The sequence below is a fragment of the Schistocerca piceifrons genome, chromosome 1 (assembly GCF_021461385.2).
Source record: "Schistocerca piceifrons isolate TAMUIC-IGC-003096 chromosome 1, iqSchPice1.1, whole genome shotgun sequence".
NCBI classification, from domain to species: Eukaryota; Metazoa; Arthropoda; class Insecta; order Orthoptera; family Acrididae; genus Schistocerca; species Schistocerca piceifrons.
The window spans coordinates 538855864-538872650 of record NC_060138.1 but is presented as its reverse complement, the minus strand read 5'-3'; the positions used below and the strand labels follow the sequence as shown (position 1 = coordinate 538872650).

The following is a 16787-nucleotide window of genomic DNA, read 5'->3' as shown; positions in this document are numbered from 1 at the left end:
GTGACTGAATAGATGATATCGATCCGCTTATTGATTTTACGTAAGACCAAAACATCTTTCCCACCCCTTAAGACTTTGCTCGGAACGTACAGCATACTGAACAATGCTTTTTCTATTTGTGCTTCACACCTTCGTTGTCAGAGCGGAATATTTGATGTTGACTACTCAGAAATTTTGCAGGCTGTATCCTGTCAGTCTCGGTAAGCAAAAAATTCCCTACTTTTCATTAAAACACATGTAGTCATAGATGCTGTCAGTGTGTTACGATAGCTGATGCCCTCCTCTGCGTTAACTATTCCGAAAGTTTTCAGGTCTGGTTGTTGCTTGGACGTCAAAGCCGTTACTCTCACGAGATGGTTCTTTCAGTATTAGATCGAAGTAACTTTTGGACACGACATTTAGAATGTCATCGGAATCCCTGTCTCTGTCACCAGATTTGATCACACGAGTCTCTCGTTCTGTAGCTGGCAGATTGAAGTCTCTCCCTATTGTACATTGAGGTGACGAAAGCCTTTAGCTGTCGTGTAGGGCCACCTTCTTTCCGGCGTAGTGCAGCAGCTAGACGTGGCATGGATACAACAAGCTGCTTGAGTCCACTGCAGAAATATTGAGCCATGCTGCCTCTATCTTGCTGCTGTTATTGTGATCTCCAGTCCGAAGACTAGTTCGATGCAGCTCTTCATGTTACTCTATCTTGTGCGAGTGTCTTCATCTCGGAATAAGCACTGCAGCCTACATCCTTCTGAATCTGCTTACTGTATTCATGTCTTGGTCGGCCTCTACGATTTTTACCTTCCACACTTCCTTCCAATACTATCAACCACTCCCTTCTTTTGGTCAAGTCTTGCAACAAATTCCCTGTTCCCCCAATTCTATTCAGTACCTCCTCATTAGTTACGTGATCGACCCATCTAATATTTAGCATTCTTCTGTAGCACCACATTTCGAAAGCTTCTATTCTCTTTTTGATTAACGTGTTTACCGTCCATGTTTCATTTCCATACATGGCTACACTCCAGACAAACACTTTCGTAAAAAGACTTCTAAACACTGAAATTTTTAGTCGATGTTAACAAGTTTCTCTTCTACAGAAATCCTTTTCTTGCCATTGCCAGTCTGCATTTTATATCCTCTGTACGTCGGCCATCGCCAGTTACTTCGTTGCCCAAATAGCAAAATTCATCTACTCTCGTTTCCCAATTTATTTCCCGTAGCATCACAGCAACTACACTCCATTATCCTTGTTTTGCTTTTCTTGATGTTCATCTTATATCGTCCTTTCAGGACTCTAACCATTCCGTTCAACTGCTCTTCCAAGACCACTGCTTTCTCTAACAAATTACAGTGTCATCGGCAAACTTCAAAATTTTTATTTCTTCTCCCTGAACTTTAATTCCTACTACAAATTTTCTTTGGTTTCGTTTACTGCTTGCTCAATGTACAGACTGAATAATATCAATGATAGGCTACAAACCTGTCTCACTCCCTTCTCAACCACTGCTTCCCTATAACGCTCTTGTACACTTACAAGTGCTGTCTGGTTTCTGTGCAAGTTGGAAATAGCGTTTCGTTCCCTGTCTTTTCGGAATTAGAAAGAGTATTCCAGTCAACATTATCAAAAGTTTTTTCTAACTACAAAAATGTTATGAATGTACGTTTGCCTTTCCTTAAGCTATCTTCTAAGATAAGTCGTAGGGTCGGTATTGTCTCGTGTGCTCTACATTTCTCTGGAATCCAAACTGATCTTCTCCTGGTCTGCTTCTATCAGTTTTTCTATTCTTCTGCACCGGTAACACCTTCCGAATTATGGCTGGTTATAGAAGCAACGTGGCTCAGTGTTTCTGCTGGGGACTTGCAATGACTTGTTCAGTCTATGCCGCGTCGAGAGTTGCTGAAGTATGCCGGGTAAAAGGAGGTCCGATAAGATCTTACGAGGTATCCCATGACTTTTGTCACCTTAGTATACACTACCCTTATCGATGTATGATATTTAAATTAAAGTCAATTGCAACAAGAGGTGTGTTATTTTTAACTTAAAAAGTTAAAATACACTTCATTTTGTGTATCCGATTTGTCTTGCTGTGTATTGGGTAACAGGGATCCACCTCCAGGCTACACAATTCTTTGCTTATGCTCTGCCCCTCCTCAGAGTGGACGCTCCCACGTATGGTATAGTGTTGCCAGCGTTTTCCTGCTCCCTGCCGTACACACAAATGCAGATTTTTAGGGTGCTGTTACATGGGTAGTCATAATTCTTTGGAGCTGTGTATACGAGGCTACAGATACTAACGTCTGTCGTTGCTTAACGAGTAGCAACGCGGTGCCGGCCTTTGTAGCCCTCAGCTCTCAGTTGATTTAGTGTACGATCTCTTTTTTTTCTTTCGGGAATCCTAATTTTCTATGGTTCATGTCTTCTTCTCCTCCAGAAGTACAAAGTGTTGTCGATCAGCCCCTGGCGACGTAACTCTTCTTTAAAATGACCATGATTGTATTTCACTCGTGGAGTGGTTGTATAAAATCGACTTGAGACCGAGTGCTTCATATACCTATGCGCTGACGGGATCACAGGATGCATCGCTCTGCAGTGTTTCCTTTTGTCTTTCATTCGTTCGTCAGCTCGATTCCTCGTCCCACCTCAGTCGCATCGTCCTTTTAAGTCGTCGTATGAAGTCTGTGTGCGATACCCTGGACGATATAGCCTTCCTGAAACTGTGCCTTGTTTAGCTGCGGATGCCCCTGTGACCTTTGATCGAGATTAACGCCAGGTCGATGGTAGCGTCCGGATACGCCGTCACCCAACACGCTACTAAGCAGATCGTCATAAGTTTTGACAGTTAGATGCGTAGTTACTTAGTCAATGTTCCATATATCATTATTACGACTTCCGTCGAATTTATATTACTGTATCGAACTGACGGTTCAAATCACGTCCGGTCGTCCTGACTTAGGTTTTCCGAGATTTCCCTAAATCGCTTCAGGCAAATGTCGCAATGGTTCCTTTGAATGGGCACGGCTGATTTCCTTCCCTGTCTTCCCTAATCTGAGCGTGTGCTCCGTCTCTAATGACCTAGTTGTCGACGGTACGTTAAACTCTAATCCCCTCCTCCTCCCATCCTCCATCCTCCTCGAATTGACACTAAGCGAACCATTTTACAGTCTTTTTATTCGTACAAGATTTGTTTCTGTGCAACTGCAAATATGACAATTCAGAAACGAATGAATAGCACAGTGCTTAAATTTAATAATTATTTATGTATATTTGTTCTTACAGTAGCTGAGTATGAGCTATTGTTCATTTACAAGGCTCAGTTTCAAGACACATTTATTCCATAATTTAATATTAAACCTTGTAAATTTACAAAAAAGTAAAGTGGTCCATGACTAAAAGTCATTGATTTAAATTCATAGTTTTTGCAAAATATGCTCTTTGCCATTATTCTTTTTCCTGTTAATTTGTAAAAAACCAGTCGTGTGAAAGGAAGCTTGCTTTCAACTTCCACTTCGTGTAATGAATGGCTGGTATATTTAAATGCCGATAAATGCAAGACACAGGACCCAATGGTATCCGATTAAAACATGGTGGTGAACATCTTACGCACATTACCTCGTTCAGATGTTCAGAGATGATACTATGATACGATATGACACGGGACAATCACGTTAAATCAGTGTTAGGGAAGGCGAACAGAAAACTTAAGAATCCTTGGGACGTTTCTGGGGAAGTGTAGTGCCTCTGTAAAGTAACTTACCCACAAGACGCTAGTGTGGCCATTGCTCCAGCTTTGGAGTCCTTATCGAGTTAGCACCACAATGGAGAAAGAACAAAGTAGTATCGCGAAAAAATGGTACAACCCAAATGAAAGTGTGAAAGACATGCTCGGGTAACGTGCGACTAAATGAAGGATCCTTAGAAGAAAAATGACGTAAATGTGACTCGTGGAATCCTTGTGTCACTGATACCTTTGAACTGCAGGTTGGTAATACGCCTGTAGGCAGTTTGTCTTATTGCAGTTTGTGGAATATATTTGCATCTAATGATTGCAAGTCCCTCTTCCAGCTTCCTCGCAATTCACGTCTCTGCGGTTTCCTCATACTTTCTTCAACATACTTAACACATTTCAATTCTTAAATTCTTGTTCTTTGGTAGGGGGTCATTCTACATTGTTTCGATCGCCTTATCGCAACCAGGTGACTACTTAGCATTGAAGTGCTTTCACCAATACGCGAAAGTAGATATCCAGGCGTGACAGCAGACTTCCTATGGTGTTGTAAATGACATGGCGAGAAAACTATTGCAAAAATTAAGTTCTGCGTTGCGCAGTGATCAAACTGCATGCTTGTGGGATATCGTCTGTTATGCCACTGGATTCCTGATTCCCTGCCAGAGAGGTCACAGTTCCTAGTATTTGACGGAAAGGCATCGAGTACAATAGAAGTGATTTCTAACATTCTCCAAGGTAGTGTTATAGGCTGCCTGCTGTTCCTCATCTATAGAAACGATTTAGGAGTCAATCCGAGCAGACGTCTTAGGTTGTTTGCAGATGATGCTGTCGTTTATCGCCAAGCAAAGCCATCAGAAGATCGAAACCAATTGCAAAACGGTTCAGATGACTATCTGTATGGTGCGAAAATTGACTACTGACCCCATGTTATGAAAAGTGTGAGGTCATGCACCTGAGTTGTAAAAGGAATCCGTTAAACTTCGGTTACGCGATAAAGCAATCAAATCTAAAGGCCGTCAGTTCAACTAAATATCTAGGAATTACAATTACGAACAACTTAAATTGGAAAGAATACATATAAAATGTTTTGGGAAAGGTGAACCAAAGACTGCATGTTATTGGGAGAACACTTAAAAGATGCAACAGATGTACTGAAGAGACTGCCACAGCTACGGTTGCCTCTTTTGGAGTACTGCTGCGCGATGTGGGATCTTTACCAGATTGTATTAACGGAGTACATCGAGAAAGTTCAGAGGAGGGCAGCACGTTTTGTACTATCGAGGAATGTGGGAGAGTGTCAGACATGATACAGGATTTGGGGTGGAAATCATTAAAGCAAAGGTATTTTCGTTGCGGCGTAATCTTCTCACGAAATTTCAATCAACACTTTCTCCTCCGAATACAAAAATATTTTGTTGACGACCATCTAATTACAGAGAAACGATCATCATAATAAAATAAGGGAAATCACAGCTCGCACAAAAGGTACAGGTGTTCGAGAGTGAAATAATAGGGAATTTATTGTGAAGGTGGTTCGATGAACCCTCTGGCAGGCATTTAAGTGTGATTTGCAGAGTAGGCATGTAGATGTAGACGACTTTATTCAGACACGACAAAAACAAAAAAATCGAAATTTTACGCTCTGGGATCTCTCCATAAATTTTATAGGCGAAGAATGTTTTGGCAGTTTTATTGACTTCTTTCTGCGTGGTTGGAGTAATCTGATTGATCGAATATTTGTAATACTGTTTGTTGTGTTCTTTTTAACTGGTTTAATATTCAGCGTCGCTGTTGGTAATTGGCGTGTTACAGGACGTTCGATGGTCGCACGCCCAACCTGATCGTTGCGGACGCCGATCTGGCCAAAGCCGTTCTGGACAAGGAGCGAGACCATTTCCGCTCGCGAAGGGTGAGTACTCAGCCCTCTTGCCCGGACACACTTTTTTTTTTTTTTAGCTGGTTCCTCTTTCAGCATAGAGAGAGAGAGAGAGAGTGAGTGTGTGTGTGTTTGTGTGTGTGTGTGTGTGTGTGTGTGTGTGTGTGTGTGTGTGGGGATGGGTGTGTGGGTGTGGGTGATTTTGCTTCCTTGATTGCTATTCTCACATACCAAATACGTTTGTCTACGGCAGTAACAGTACAGTTAATGCTCCTACCCACAATGCTGGTTACGTACAGTTGCACTTCAGGTGTTGGCGGCCCTTGCGATGCGTGCTGCTGTTCGCAGTTCGCAAGTTATTTAATTTCCTGCTGCAGTGTACTGCCTGTTACAATACCCTCAGTGGCATTTTAGCGAGAAGGAAGTACTTCTCTGGGCGGTATCACTAACCTGATGTCTTGCTGCTTCGGTAAGTCCCTCGTCACACAGTAGTACCGCTCAGTCGCCAGGTTCCATGTAGGTGGTGATCCTGCTGAATTGTAATGTTTAGGGTTGCCAGTTGTCAATTGTCAACAAAGTTTGTACTATACTTGTTTTAATACAGAGATTGCTTCGGCACACACGTCACAGAATCAGCATTTGCAATATGGCGGCTTTGGACTACGCCGTTATATTCGACCCTTTATACATATTAACACAGTTTTCTGACTTTACTTAATGATAGACACTGCCCACGACACGTGGCGTTCTGATAACTAATAACTTCACTTTATACCTTGTTTAACCGCTGAAATATGCACTCGCGACCGTTCTTTTAGAGCCGCCCCGGTTACTCGACCGTGCGTTTTGAGTGGCTCCTCGCGACTAACTCGCGCTGTCTTCCCGAAGGACTAGAGAAACCACCCCACCTTTATCCCTCAGCCAGTAAGGACACTTCTCTCGTTTCATATATATCCAAACTTTCAGCCAATGGGCGTTCAGATCACTGTTGCTAGGCGGACCTGACGTCATGTTTGCGGACATTGTGACGGAAGTTTGTCTCGTAACACTGTCTCAGATTGTAAGATACTACTCCCGAATAGTCGGATCTTGTCCCTACTAAGGTTGCACAACATTGCCTCCTATGATTTCGTCTCTAATGATCTTTGCTGACGCTTAATTGTTAAATGTACATGTAGCGTGGCTGGTACTGAGGAATCCCAATCGCATAAACATGCATAATACTTGGCTTAAACACGTGAAGGGAAGGCACATATACATTACACTATCTCGCACATATACATTACACTGTCTCATCCGATTTGGAAAGAGAAACTTTATTTTTATCAGTGACTGACTGTGTAGTGGCCTGGAGCAATGGTAGCATATACCTAGCAATTGTACCCTTTTTACTGCACTCGCGGAAAAAGTGGAACATAACTGAACAAACACAGTTCCACCCTCTTTGTTTTCTTCTAGTCATTACACACTACACGGTGTGGCCGTGCGGTTCTAGGCGCTTCAGTCTGGAACCGCGTGACCGCTACAGTCACAGGTTCGAATCCTGCCTTGGGCAGGGATGTGTGTGATGTCCTTATGTTAGTTAGGTTTAAGTAGTTCTAAGTTCTAGGGGACTGATGACCACAGATGTTAAGTCCCATAGTGCTCAGAGCCATTACACACTACACTTAGTAGGAACTATGGAAAAGAGAGACATACCCATAGTCTGTACGGCGAGAAAAGATACCAGACAGCGCGGCTGCTTCGCACGTCTTCCACTAACGCACAATTGTTAACATTTCTGTGGCAACGCCTCTGAAAGCTGGCAACAATGCTGTTGGTTGTCAGAGGTCTTCTTTCGCCGGCTGCTTCGCACGTCTTCTACTAACGCAACTTTGTTAACATTTCTGTGGCGACGCCCCTAAAAGCTGGCAACAATGCTGTTGGTTATCAGAGGTCTTTTTTGGCCGTAAGATAATAGTTGCGTAGCGTTGGTTCCCTACCCTTCCGCCCTTCCCCCCCCCCCCCCCCCTCCCCAGTCACTCTTGTTTCTATTTCATTCTGATAAAGACATCTACGCATCGTTGCGCGTACTCAACCAGACACTTGATTCATGACCACTCCACTGCCGCTTACACCTCACGGAAATTTTTCGGAGTGGGACCAATGTGGACACATCTCCCTCTATGCAGTTCCAGATAGGATCGGTTGCATGTGACCTTGGACTAAATAAGAACTCTCATATCTGTGGGGTGTTCCTCAAACAGGTCTGACGCATTCCTGGGACGATGAGGTGGTAAGTTGTCTTACTGAAGGTGTAAGTCACTTGTACAAGTGAAAAAACGGCTGCACACGATCAGATATTTCGTTCACCCGTGGAAGACTATGGTAGGTGTATCAGTTCTCCAGTTAATGCCACGTGAACATCCTCCTAACTCGAATACCTTCATCAACCGCTGGAAAGATGCTTTATTCTCTAGTTGGATGCATCGCCTCATCTACATGTAGATGGTGGCTCTGCAATTCACACTTCAGTGTTTGGTAGAGGGATTATAAAACCAAAATATTTTGGCTTTCGGTGGAGAAAGTTGGTGACTAATTTTGTGAAAAGATCTCGCCGCAACGAAAAACGCTCTTCTTTTAATGACTGCCCAAACGAAACTCGCTTATCATCTCCACGACAAACTCCACCATTTTGCGACAGTAAAAAGCGAGCTGCCCTTCTTTGAATTTTGTCATTGTGGTCCGTCAATCCTATCCGGTACGGAGCCCATACCGCGCACTAGTCATGAAGAGACGGACAAATGCGGTTGCAGGTCTGTTGGATCTTGTAAGTGATCCGCCAATAAACTCTTTTGATTCGCTTCTCCACAATATTTTCGTTATGATGGTTCCAGTTTAACTTGTTCATAATTGTAATCCCTAAACATTTCGGTGAATCGACAACTTTTAAATTCTTGTGTAAACAAAATTTAATGGAATTTCTTTAAGATTTATGTGGATCAACTCTCACTTTTCATTCCTCACGATTAATTTTCATATTTCACACCACGCAGATACGTTGTATAAATGATTTTGTAATTAGTTTTGTTTTTATGGTGAGTTTTCTAGACGGTAGACGACAGCCTCATCTACAAGCAATACAAGAGGGCTGTCTTGTCTCCTAAATCATTATACAGATGAAGAACAGCTTATGACATTTAACACTTCCTATGGGAACCCCTGATATTAATTCTGTTTCACTCGTTCTTCCCGTCAGTTACTACGAACTGTTACTTTTCTGAGAGAAAATCAGGAGTTCAGTCGCACAACAGCAATGATATTCCATAGGCGCACAATTTGATTAGAAGTCGCTTGTGAGGAATGGGTCAGGACTCCTGGAATCAGCTTTCTTCAAGTCAATGAAAACAGCACAAACTTCTCTTCCTCTTTCAATGTATCTCTCATCTATAATTCTCAGCAGTCCATTTGCTTCTGTTGTGCCTTTCCCTCTTCTAAATCCATGCTGTTCCTCTGCAACACTTTTTCCAGTCTTCTGGGATGTCTTCCATTTATCACTCTTAATAAAACTTTTCCATGAGAAATAAAACTTATAGTTCTAAAATACTTACATTTCTTGGCATTCCTTTTTTCTTTTCAGTCGGTATCAGTATTGCCAAGAGAAAGTCATCCGGCCATTCACCTTTTTCATATATTTTATTACATAGATATGTTACCTCTTTCACTCCACTACTCCATTTAAGTCGCGTGTAATATGAACAGTATACAAGTAAAGGGTTTATGGTGAAAATAAATTTGGTAATCATTGTTAAGACTCTGAAACTCCCGAAAAAATAAATTAAGTACACAGCGTAATCCAAACGGTAACTTATTTAATGTAAGACATTAAAAAAGAAGCCAGTAAGCGAAGGTTTTCGTTTTGTGTGGCAGATTTTCCTGTTTTGATTAAGTTAGAGGTATTGGCTCTTTTTCCGTAATTAGTAACAGGAAAGTATGTTTTCAACACTATGACCCGTCTAAATATTGTCTGCAAGTTGAAGCCTGTCAGATGCCCGTTTCCCATTCCCCTCAAGTTTCCTCGTCCTTTTTCTTTTACACATATTTGAAACGAGATTCTAAAATTCTGCAGTAAAAATTTAAACCTTCTTAAACTTATTTGACTTCTTTTTGGGGTACTGGAATAATTTAAATCTAATACTTGGCCCCATTCAAATGTAGCGACATTTTTTGGGAATTTGATATTATTTCTTATCAGTGTTAATGAAGAATTAAAGAAATTAAGTATGGCACAGAATAGAGAAAAATGCTTCCTTAACGATGTGAAGTGTCGTCTGGAATGACACTTGGTTCGGATTCCACGTTACACTGTAGGTCTCCTTCCCTCGGCTGAGTGACTGGGGTAGGTTACGACACGCAACTCGCCGACGTGGCATCCAATAAAAAACCGCGCAGTTGAGCGCCCCACAAATCAAACATCATCATCATCATCCTCCAATAGAAAGACTTTCTCTCGGTCGTTAAGGGACACGAAATGAATGTTACTGTGTCAGCGTCCGCACTACTTGCTTACGGGCTGTGTACTAAGAAAACTGTAAAACGTGTCTTCAAACGGAAAAAGCAGTTTGCACGTCACTTGTAAATTGCAATTAAGCCAAATAGCAAAGCCAGTCGGTATTACTTTCTGCGTGGATCAATGCAGATCTCAAAATCACTTATTATAAGACTAAAATAAAACATAAATCGAACAGAAAAGAGTAAAAATAAACAATGAAGTCATGGATCAAACTGATGATTTTTTTTTTAAGTTCTGATCACGTGAAGACAACGTGCGGACGGGGAGGCAAGAAATATATACATAAAAGTACATACACCGCAAGCCAACACATTGTGTACGGCGCAGGGTACCTTCATCCACATCTATGAGTAATGCCTCCAATTTTTATGTGAAAACTCTTAAGCTTTTTAAATGAAACAAACGTTATTAACATTCTACATCTTCGTTGTTCATGTCCACATATTTCTTTCTTGACATAGCCATCCTGGCGGCGAACACATTTGTTCCAAGGAGTGACCAGTTTGTTTATCGTCACTGTAGAATGTTAGACTTGTTGACGGAGCCAAAACCTCAGATATGCTTGCACCGCTTCGTTACTACCAATTTTTAAGTTATATCTAAGATGCTCTTTAAATCTTGGAAACTGCTGAAAGTCAGAGCGTGCCGCTAAAAGTCAGACCGTGCCAAGTCGGGACCGTACGGAGGATGATCGATGACAGTGAAGCCAAGGCGTCCGTGTGTGGTATGGCACTGTCATTCTGAAGGAGAGGGTGCTCCATGAGTGGAAGAACTCTTATTAGAGTTCAACCTCGATTACAGCGCGCCGTCTCTCACGCTCCGACATAGTTACGTTACACAGCGCCATGCTACGGCCAGAGCCGTCTAGCGGCACGGAGCTGCAAATATGTAGACATGAATAAAGATGTAGAACGTTAATGACGTTTGTATTATTTAAAAAGCTTCGAGAATTTTCACATAAAAAGTTTGGAGGCATTACTTTTCAGCATGCTCTTGTACGCACATACTCCACAAGACACCGTGTGGTGTACCTTGCACCTCTACCAGTCACAACCGTTCCTGTTCTGTTGGCAAATGCAGCAGGGGAAAAGGACTGTCTGTATGCATCCGTACAAGTCCTATTTCCTCTTATCGTAAAGTTGACAGCCTTTAGAGAAGTACAGGATGAGCACAAAGTCTTGCCCTGATTATAACAATTTATTACAGCATAACAGTTCGACATAATAAGTTACATTTGATGTCGTTACACAGGTTAGTGTGACTAGTTTTTTTAAGACCACTCACGTTAGTAAACCTCAATGTGTGCTCCCTTGGTAGCTCGGAGAACGTCGAGGTGGTATTCCAGTTCCTGCCAGGTGTTTCGTAACATGTGTTCTGTCACAGTGTAAGACGTTGTGGTCTCCTGACCTTCATTGCTTACATATTCCTCCCTCACAATCATATTCCGCACATCGAGACGCTTCATTCGAACCCAAACTCGATAAGATAAAGTCAATGGTGTATCAATTCATGTAAACGATATGCAAATAACTAATAAATCGCAAGTGCGTACCGTGGTTGAAATACTCGAGGCTGGTGTACACACATACATTCCAGACACGACGGTCACAGGAGCTTTTAGTTCGAGAGAGGCAACCGCACGCCAGGAGGCCAGTCCCAACCCATCTATGTCGGTCGGTGGCCGCCCGTGGAGCGGACAGCGTTCACCCAAGGGAAAGGAGGAACGACCCCGTGTTCGGCTTAAAAGCAAATTCTGCTACATTGTGTGGGAGCGGCCAGCCTACGCATTCTTTACACATAGCACGCAGTTTCAGAGATTTTCACAGGGAGACAGCAAACGCCAAACGCTGATACTACAGATTTCCGGATTGGTCGCCTTAAACGAAACGTCATTCTCCCGTTTTAGAAGAGCAATGCTGATTGGCAGACGATATTTCTGACGCCTTGAGCTGAAGGAGTAATGGAAGAGACCGAAAGATATACCCCTTCATGTCTGGCGTGGAGAGGGGCCGTTCCGTTGTCGCTCTTTGAGCGAGGAACAAGTCTCTCCTCAGTACTTCACTGGGAGAGCACCTCTGTCGAGAGCGAATCGAAGTGCGACTCTATATTGTGTCCTTGCGATTAAGCATTGGTCACTGTGTTGGTCAACACATTTATTGTGCGGTGTGAACGGACAGAGTTATAGTTAAACGCCTGCGAGCGAATTTTTGAGTGGCATCGCGGTGGAATGGTTATCTGACTGGTGTACCACGCCATTAGTTAGACTAGGGGCGAATAGGAATCCTTGACTTCATCAAGGCGTAGGGAGAGTTTGATTGGCGAAGGTCAATCCAGATAGAACGAGAGTTATCTTATTTGTCAGCAGCGAGCGGCGCAGACAGCAGTCATCGCAGCTTACGGTATTTTGCGCTACAGCTATTGCGAGCCCCGTATTTCCTCCACAACAGTACCCTTCACTGCATTTCGCATGCGACAGCCTCGACAGTACCTAGCAACATTCTAACGGATAATTTTTGAAGTCGAGTAGGTGCGGCTCTCAGCCATTCTGCCAGGTTAATAACAATCTTAAACTTTGTATAGAAATTTCATTAGGGAATCCTACCTTTGAGAGGTAACTTCACATTCCGAAAATAACCAGGATATAACTTGTTCAATTCATAACTAAAAGTGCCATTGTGATTTCTCAGAATTTTTTGCAAAATAAATAATAATTTTCGTTAGTTTCGTGTTTTCCTTGCACTAACTAGCACTACTCCAGTACCCAAGTATCCCACTAGTTACGTAAGAAATTTTGTGAATTTTAGTGTCATTTCCTTACAGCGGACGACTCCAGAAGATATTTATTGCTGAAAGTTTTTCAGGCATTTCTCTTTAGAACGTTAGGAGCGTCTGTCTGACATCTGTAGTAGTGTCGGGGTGGAAATTGCATCTTGCAGGAGCCACAGGGTAAAGGGTACATCTCAGATTAATCCGTCGCACAGAATAACAGAATAGCAGATCAACCCCACGCTCACAACAGTACCCACAGCTGCCTGTATCCTAGCTTTCAGTCCGTCGACGTCAGTAACTGGTGTGACGAATACTCTGTACTTCATATAGCCCCAGAAAAAAATGTCAAGGGGCGTAATGTCTGGAGAGCGGGGTGGCCAGGGTGTTGGACGGTTCCTTCCAATCAATCCACCGATCCGGACATTGCTCCCCTCTCCAGACATTACGACCCTTGACTTTTTTTCTGGGGCTATATCAGGTACAGAGTACTCGTCACACCTGTTGCTGACGTCGACGAACTGAAGGCTAGGATACAAGCAGCTGTGGGTACTGTGACAGAACACATGTTACGAAACACCTGGCGGGGACTGGAATACCACCTCGACGTTCTCCGAGCTACCAACTGAGCACACATTGAGGTTTACTAACGTAAGTGGTCTTAAAGAAAACTAGTTACACTAACCTATGTAACGGCATGAAATGTAACTTATTATTTCAAACGGCTATTCTGTAATAAATAGTCACAACCAGGGAAAGACTTTGCGCTCACCCTGTATGTTGGCAGCAGTAGAATTTCTCTGCAGTCGGCTGCTTCGATGACAATCGAGCAGCACTCGAAGAATGAGTCGCAGAGGTGCTTATATATGAGCTACATTTTCCTAAAATTCTCCCAATAAACCAAAGTCGAACATTCGCCTTCCCTACTGCCGCACTTACTCGTTCGCTCCATTTCATATCGCTTTGCAGCGCTATGCCTAGATATTTAATCGACGTAACTGTATCAAGCAGCACACCACTACGAGTAATACTGCTTCCGAACGTAACAGGATCGTCTTTCCTTCCAATATACAGTAACTTATATGTTTTGGATCTAGAACAAAATGCTATAATCAAACTAACTAGAAATTTTGGGTAAGTCATCTCAACGATGATACTTTCCCGAATACTACGGCGTCGTCAGCAAACTGTCGCAGACTGCCGCTCACCCAATCCGTCAGATCATTTACGTATTCAGAGAACAACAGCTGCCTATCCCATTTCCCTGTGACATCCTGACGATACCCTTGTCTCTGATGAACACTTACCATCCGGGACAACGTACTAAGTTCTGTTATTTAAGAAGTGTTCGAGCCACGCACAGATCTGGGAACCTATTCCATATGCTCAGATCTATGTTATCTGTCTGCAGTTCTGGAAATCTGGTAATGTGGAATCTACGTTTTGCCCTTCACCCGTAGTTCGCAGTACATCGTGTGAGAAAAGAGCAAGCTGAGTTTCGCACGAATCCGTGCTGATTTGTGGGCAGAAGATTTTCTCTCTCAAAGAAAGTTGTATTCGTACACAGAATGTGATGAAGAATTCTGCAGCATGTTAAAATTATTGGTCCGTAAACAGGAGTAAACACGTTTTGGAGTGATTCAGTCTTATTAAATACTTTTTTTCAAAATTAGACTTGCGGAAGTGGGGCATGGGCGTATAATGTGAAAGCAAACCAAAAACTCACGGCTAGTACGCAAGGAATGCACTGATGGATGAATGAAATTGCTGAGAGGGAGGCAGGAGAAGAAAGAAGAAGAGCAGACTGGAGAGGAAGACATAAGAAATGGAGAGGGGCGAGACAGTTCGCAGGGAGAACGTATCGCAGATGGCTCTTGGAAATTCCTTGCTGGACCCACAAATGAGAAAAGACAGGCGGCGACCTAAAGTAAGGTGTGAGAGAGCCAGAAATTTGCAGGGGCGGCATGGATGCGTTTCGTTGAAGACCGTTATCTGTGGAACAATGTAAAGGAGGCTTTTATTCAGCAGTTGGATCTTATGTGGCTGATGTTACAAATCACTGCACGGATGCTAACAGTCAGTGTCATAAAATTACTATTTAGAGCGCAGTGAAGTTCGATCGAAATGCTTCGATAACAGAAATGTCTTTTTCTCTCTCCCTAATCGTCTAACATCAGCAAAGATCACCTCACGGTTTGGCCCTCTTGGCATAGTCAAAAACAACGATAAGCCAAAATACCTTGGTGTCACGTTACACTGAACACTGACATAACATAATCACCTAACAAACACAAGTGAACCTGGTGATGAAGCTGGCAGATAGTAAATGGGTAGCAAATACATCAGTTCTCCGTAGACCATACCTTGCGTTGTTATCTACGGCAGTAGAATATTTCCCACCAGCGCCCGTGTGAAGAAATCTACGTTCGGTTGATGCAGCTATGAGAACCAGTCAGATATACACCTACACGCTGGCTGCCAGTACTATGGAACATCCGTCCAGCTCACCTTCGTCGAAAGGCGGCTCTCTACAACGTTTGCCAGAAAGTTTGTAAAAATTAATGGGTCCCTCTTCCTAGGGTTACTGTCGCTCCTCAGTAAACACCTCAAATCTAGAAGACCAGCATACGAAAACAGAGTTCAGTGCTCTTCACTACGTTCAACAGGGACGCTAAATGGAAACGTGAGTGACAAGCCATGAACTTACTGACAACGCAGCTGTTAAAGTTCCAGGCTTAAATCATCCTAGGGAGGTGTGTGTACAGCTTATCAGGTACCGGACTAGAGAAGGTATGTGCAGAGGTAACGTGCACAAGTGGGTGTATCGCACTGACAGTACCTGTGACCGTGGCGATATTCAGACAATGACCTACATAATAAATGGTTCTCAGACAGACGTCCACGTGATGGTATCAAGGGTCTATATGAAGCATCCGACGGGACGTTCGACTCGACTGAGTTTTCTGACATTCGTGAGTAGCTTGTGCCGTTAAATGTTTATATAGTGTATTTTTTTTGTTTAGATGTGTATTGAGTTCGCTGTTGCAATTGATGCATACCATCACAATAACAATAGCCACCCACGCGCGAGAGCGCGCGCGCTGTCGAACACACACACACACACACACACACACACACACACACACACACACAATTCTCCATACAATGCACAGTAAACTCGTATTAATCAGCATACGCGACTTGTAGGAATGTGACGAATAAAACACACGATACTCTAGTGACCATTGGCATTAAGGACATAGCTCATACGATCTGTTACTGACTAATTATAGCTTCTTAGCACGGGCTGGAAGTAAACGTTTACAGTGTCCGACGATAAACAGCGCTGCGATTCAGAAATAGAAGCATCCTGTAGCGAAGGCTGCAGCGTCTCGTAGCAGCCAAGTAGCTAGCCTCACACTTCTCCCACCATATTATAGCCAGGACGTTTCACACAAAAAAAAGGATAAATTACACAGTTTTGGTTGTTGATTGGCCAAGGCTAAGTCACCAGACTACGGGGTCGTCAGTCCCCCACTGCCGAACGAAATCCATGGAGAAAAGTATCACGAAGGGAGAATATACGGACGGAGATGTCAGCAACATTTTCAGTGCTATGAAGTGAAAGCAGCTGCAGGAAATGTACGCGGAGGATCAATTCCAGGCAGATCAGGGACAGATGTGGTCCCCCGGCCGCTCATCGACGGCGACGTCGCCATTCAAACACTCAGCTGCAATCTTGAGAGACAAAACGCCTCGTAGTGGTCGCCTGCTGTTGGCAACACCGGTCGTTGACCTCTAGCTACAAATTATATCTCAAGTCCCCCGAGGAGAATGCAACAGAACTACACTCCTGGAAATGGAAAAAAGA

At 43.2% G+C, this 16787-nt stretch overlaps 1 protein-coding gene across 1 annotated transcript in view; it reads left to right on the top strand.

Moving 5' to 3' along the window:
- Positions 1 to 16787, top strand: part of LOC124799362 (cytochrome P450 3A8-like) — a 268183-nt gene that overhangs the window by 224600 nt on the left and 26796 nt on the right. The window contains exon 4 of the mRNA XM_047262919.1: positions 5535 to 5631. Within this exon, the coding sequence (XP_047118875.1) occupies positions 5535 to 5631 (97 nt within the window). The remainder of the gene's footprint in view (positions 1 to 5534; positions 5632 to 16787) is intronic.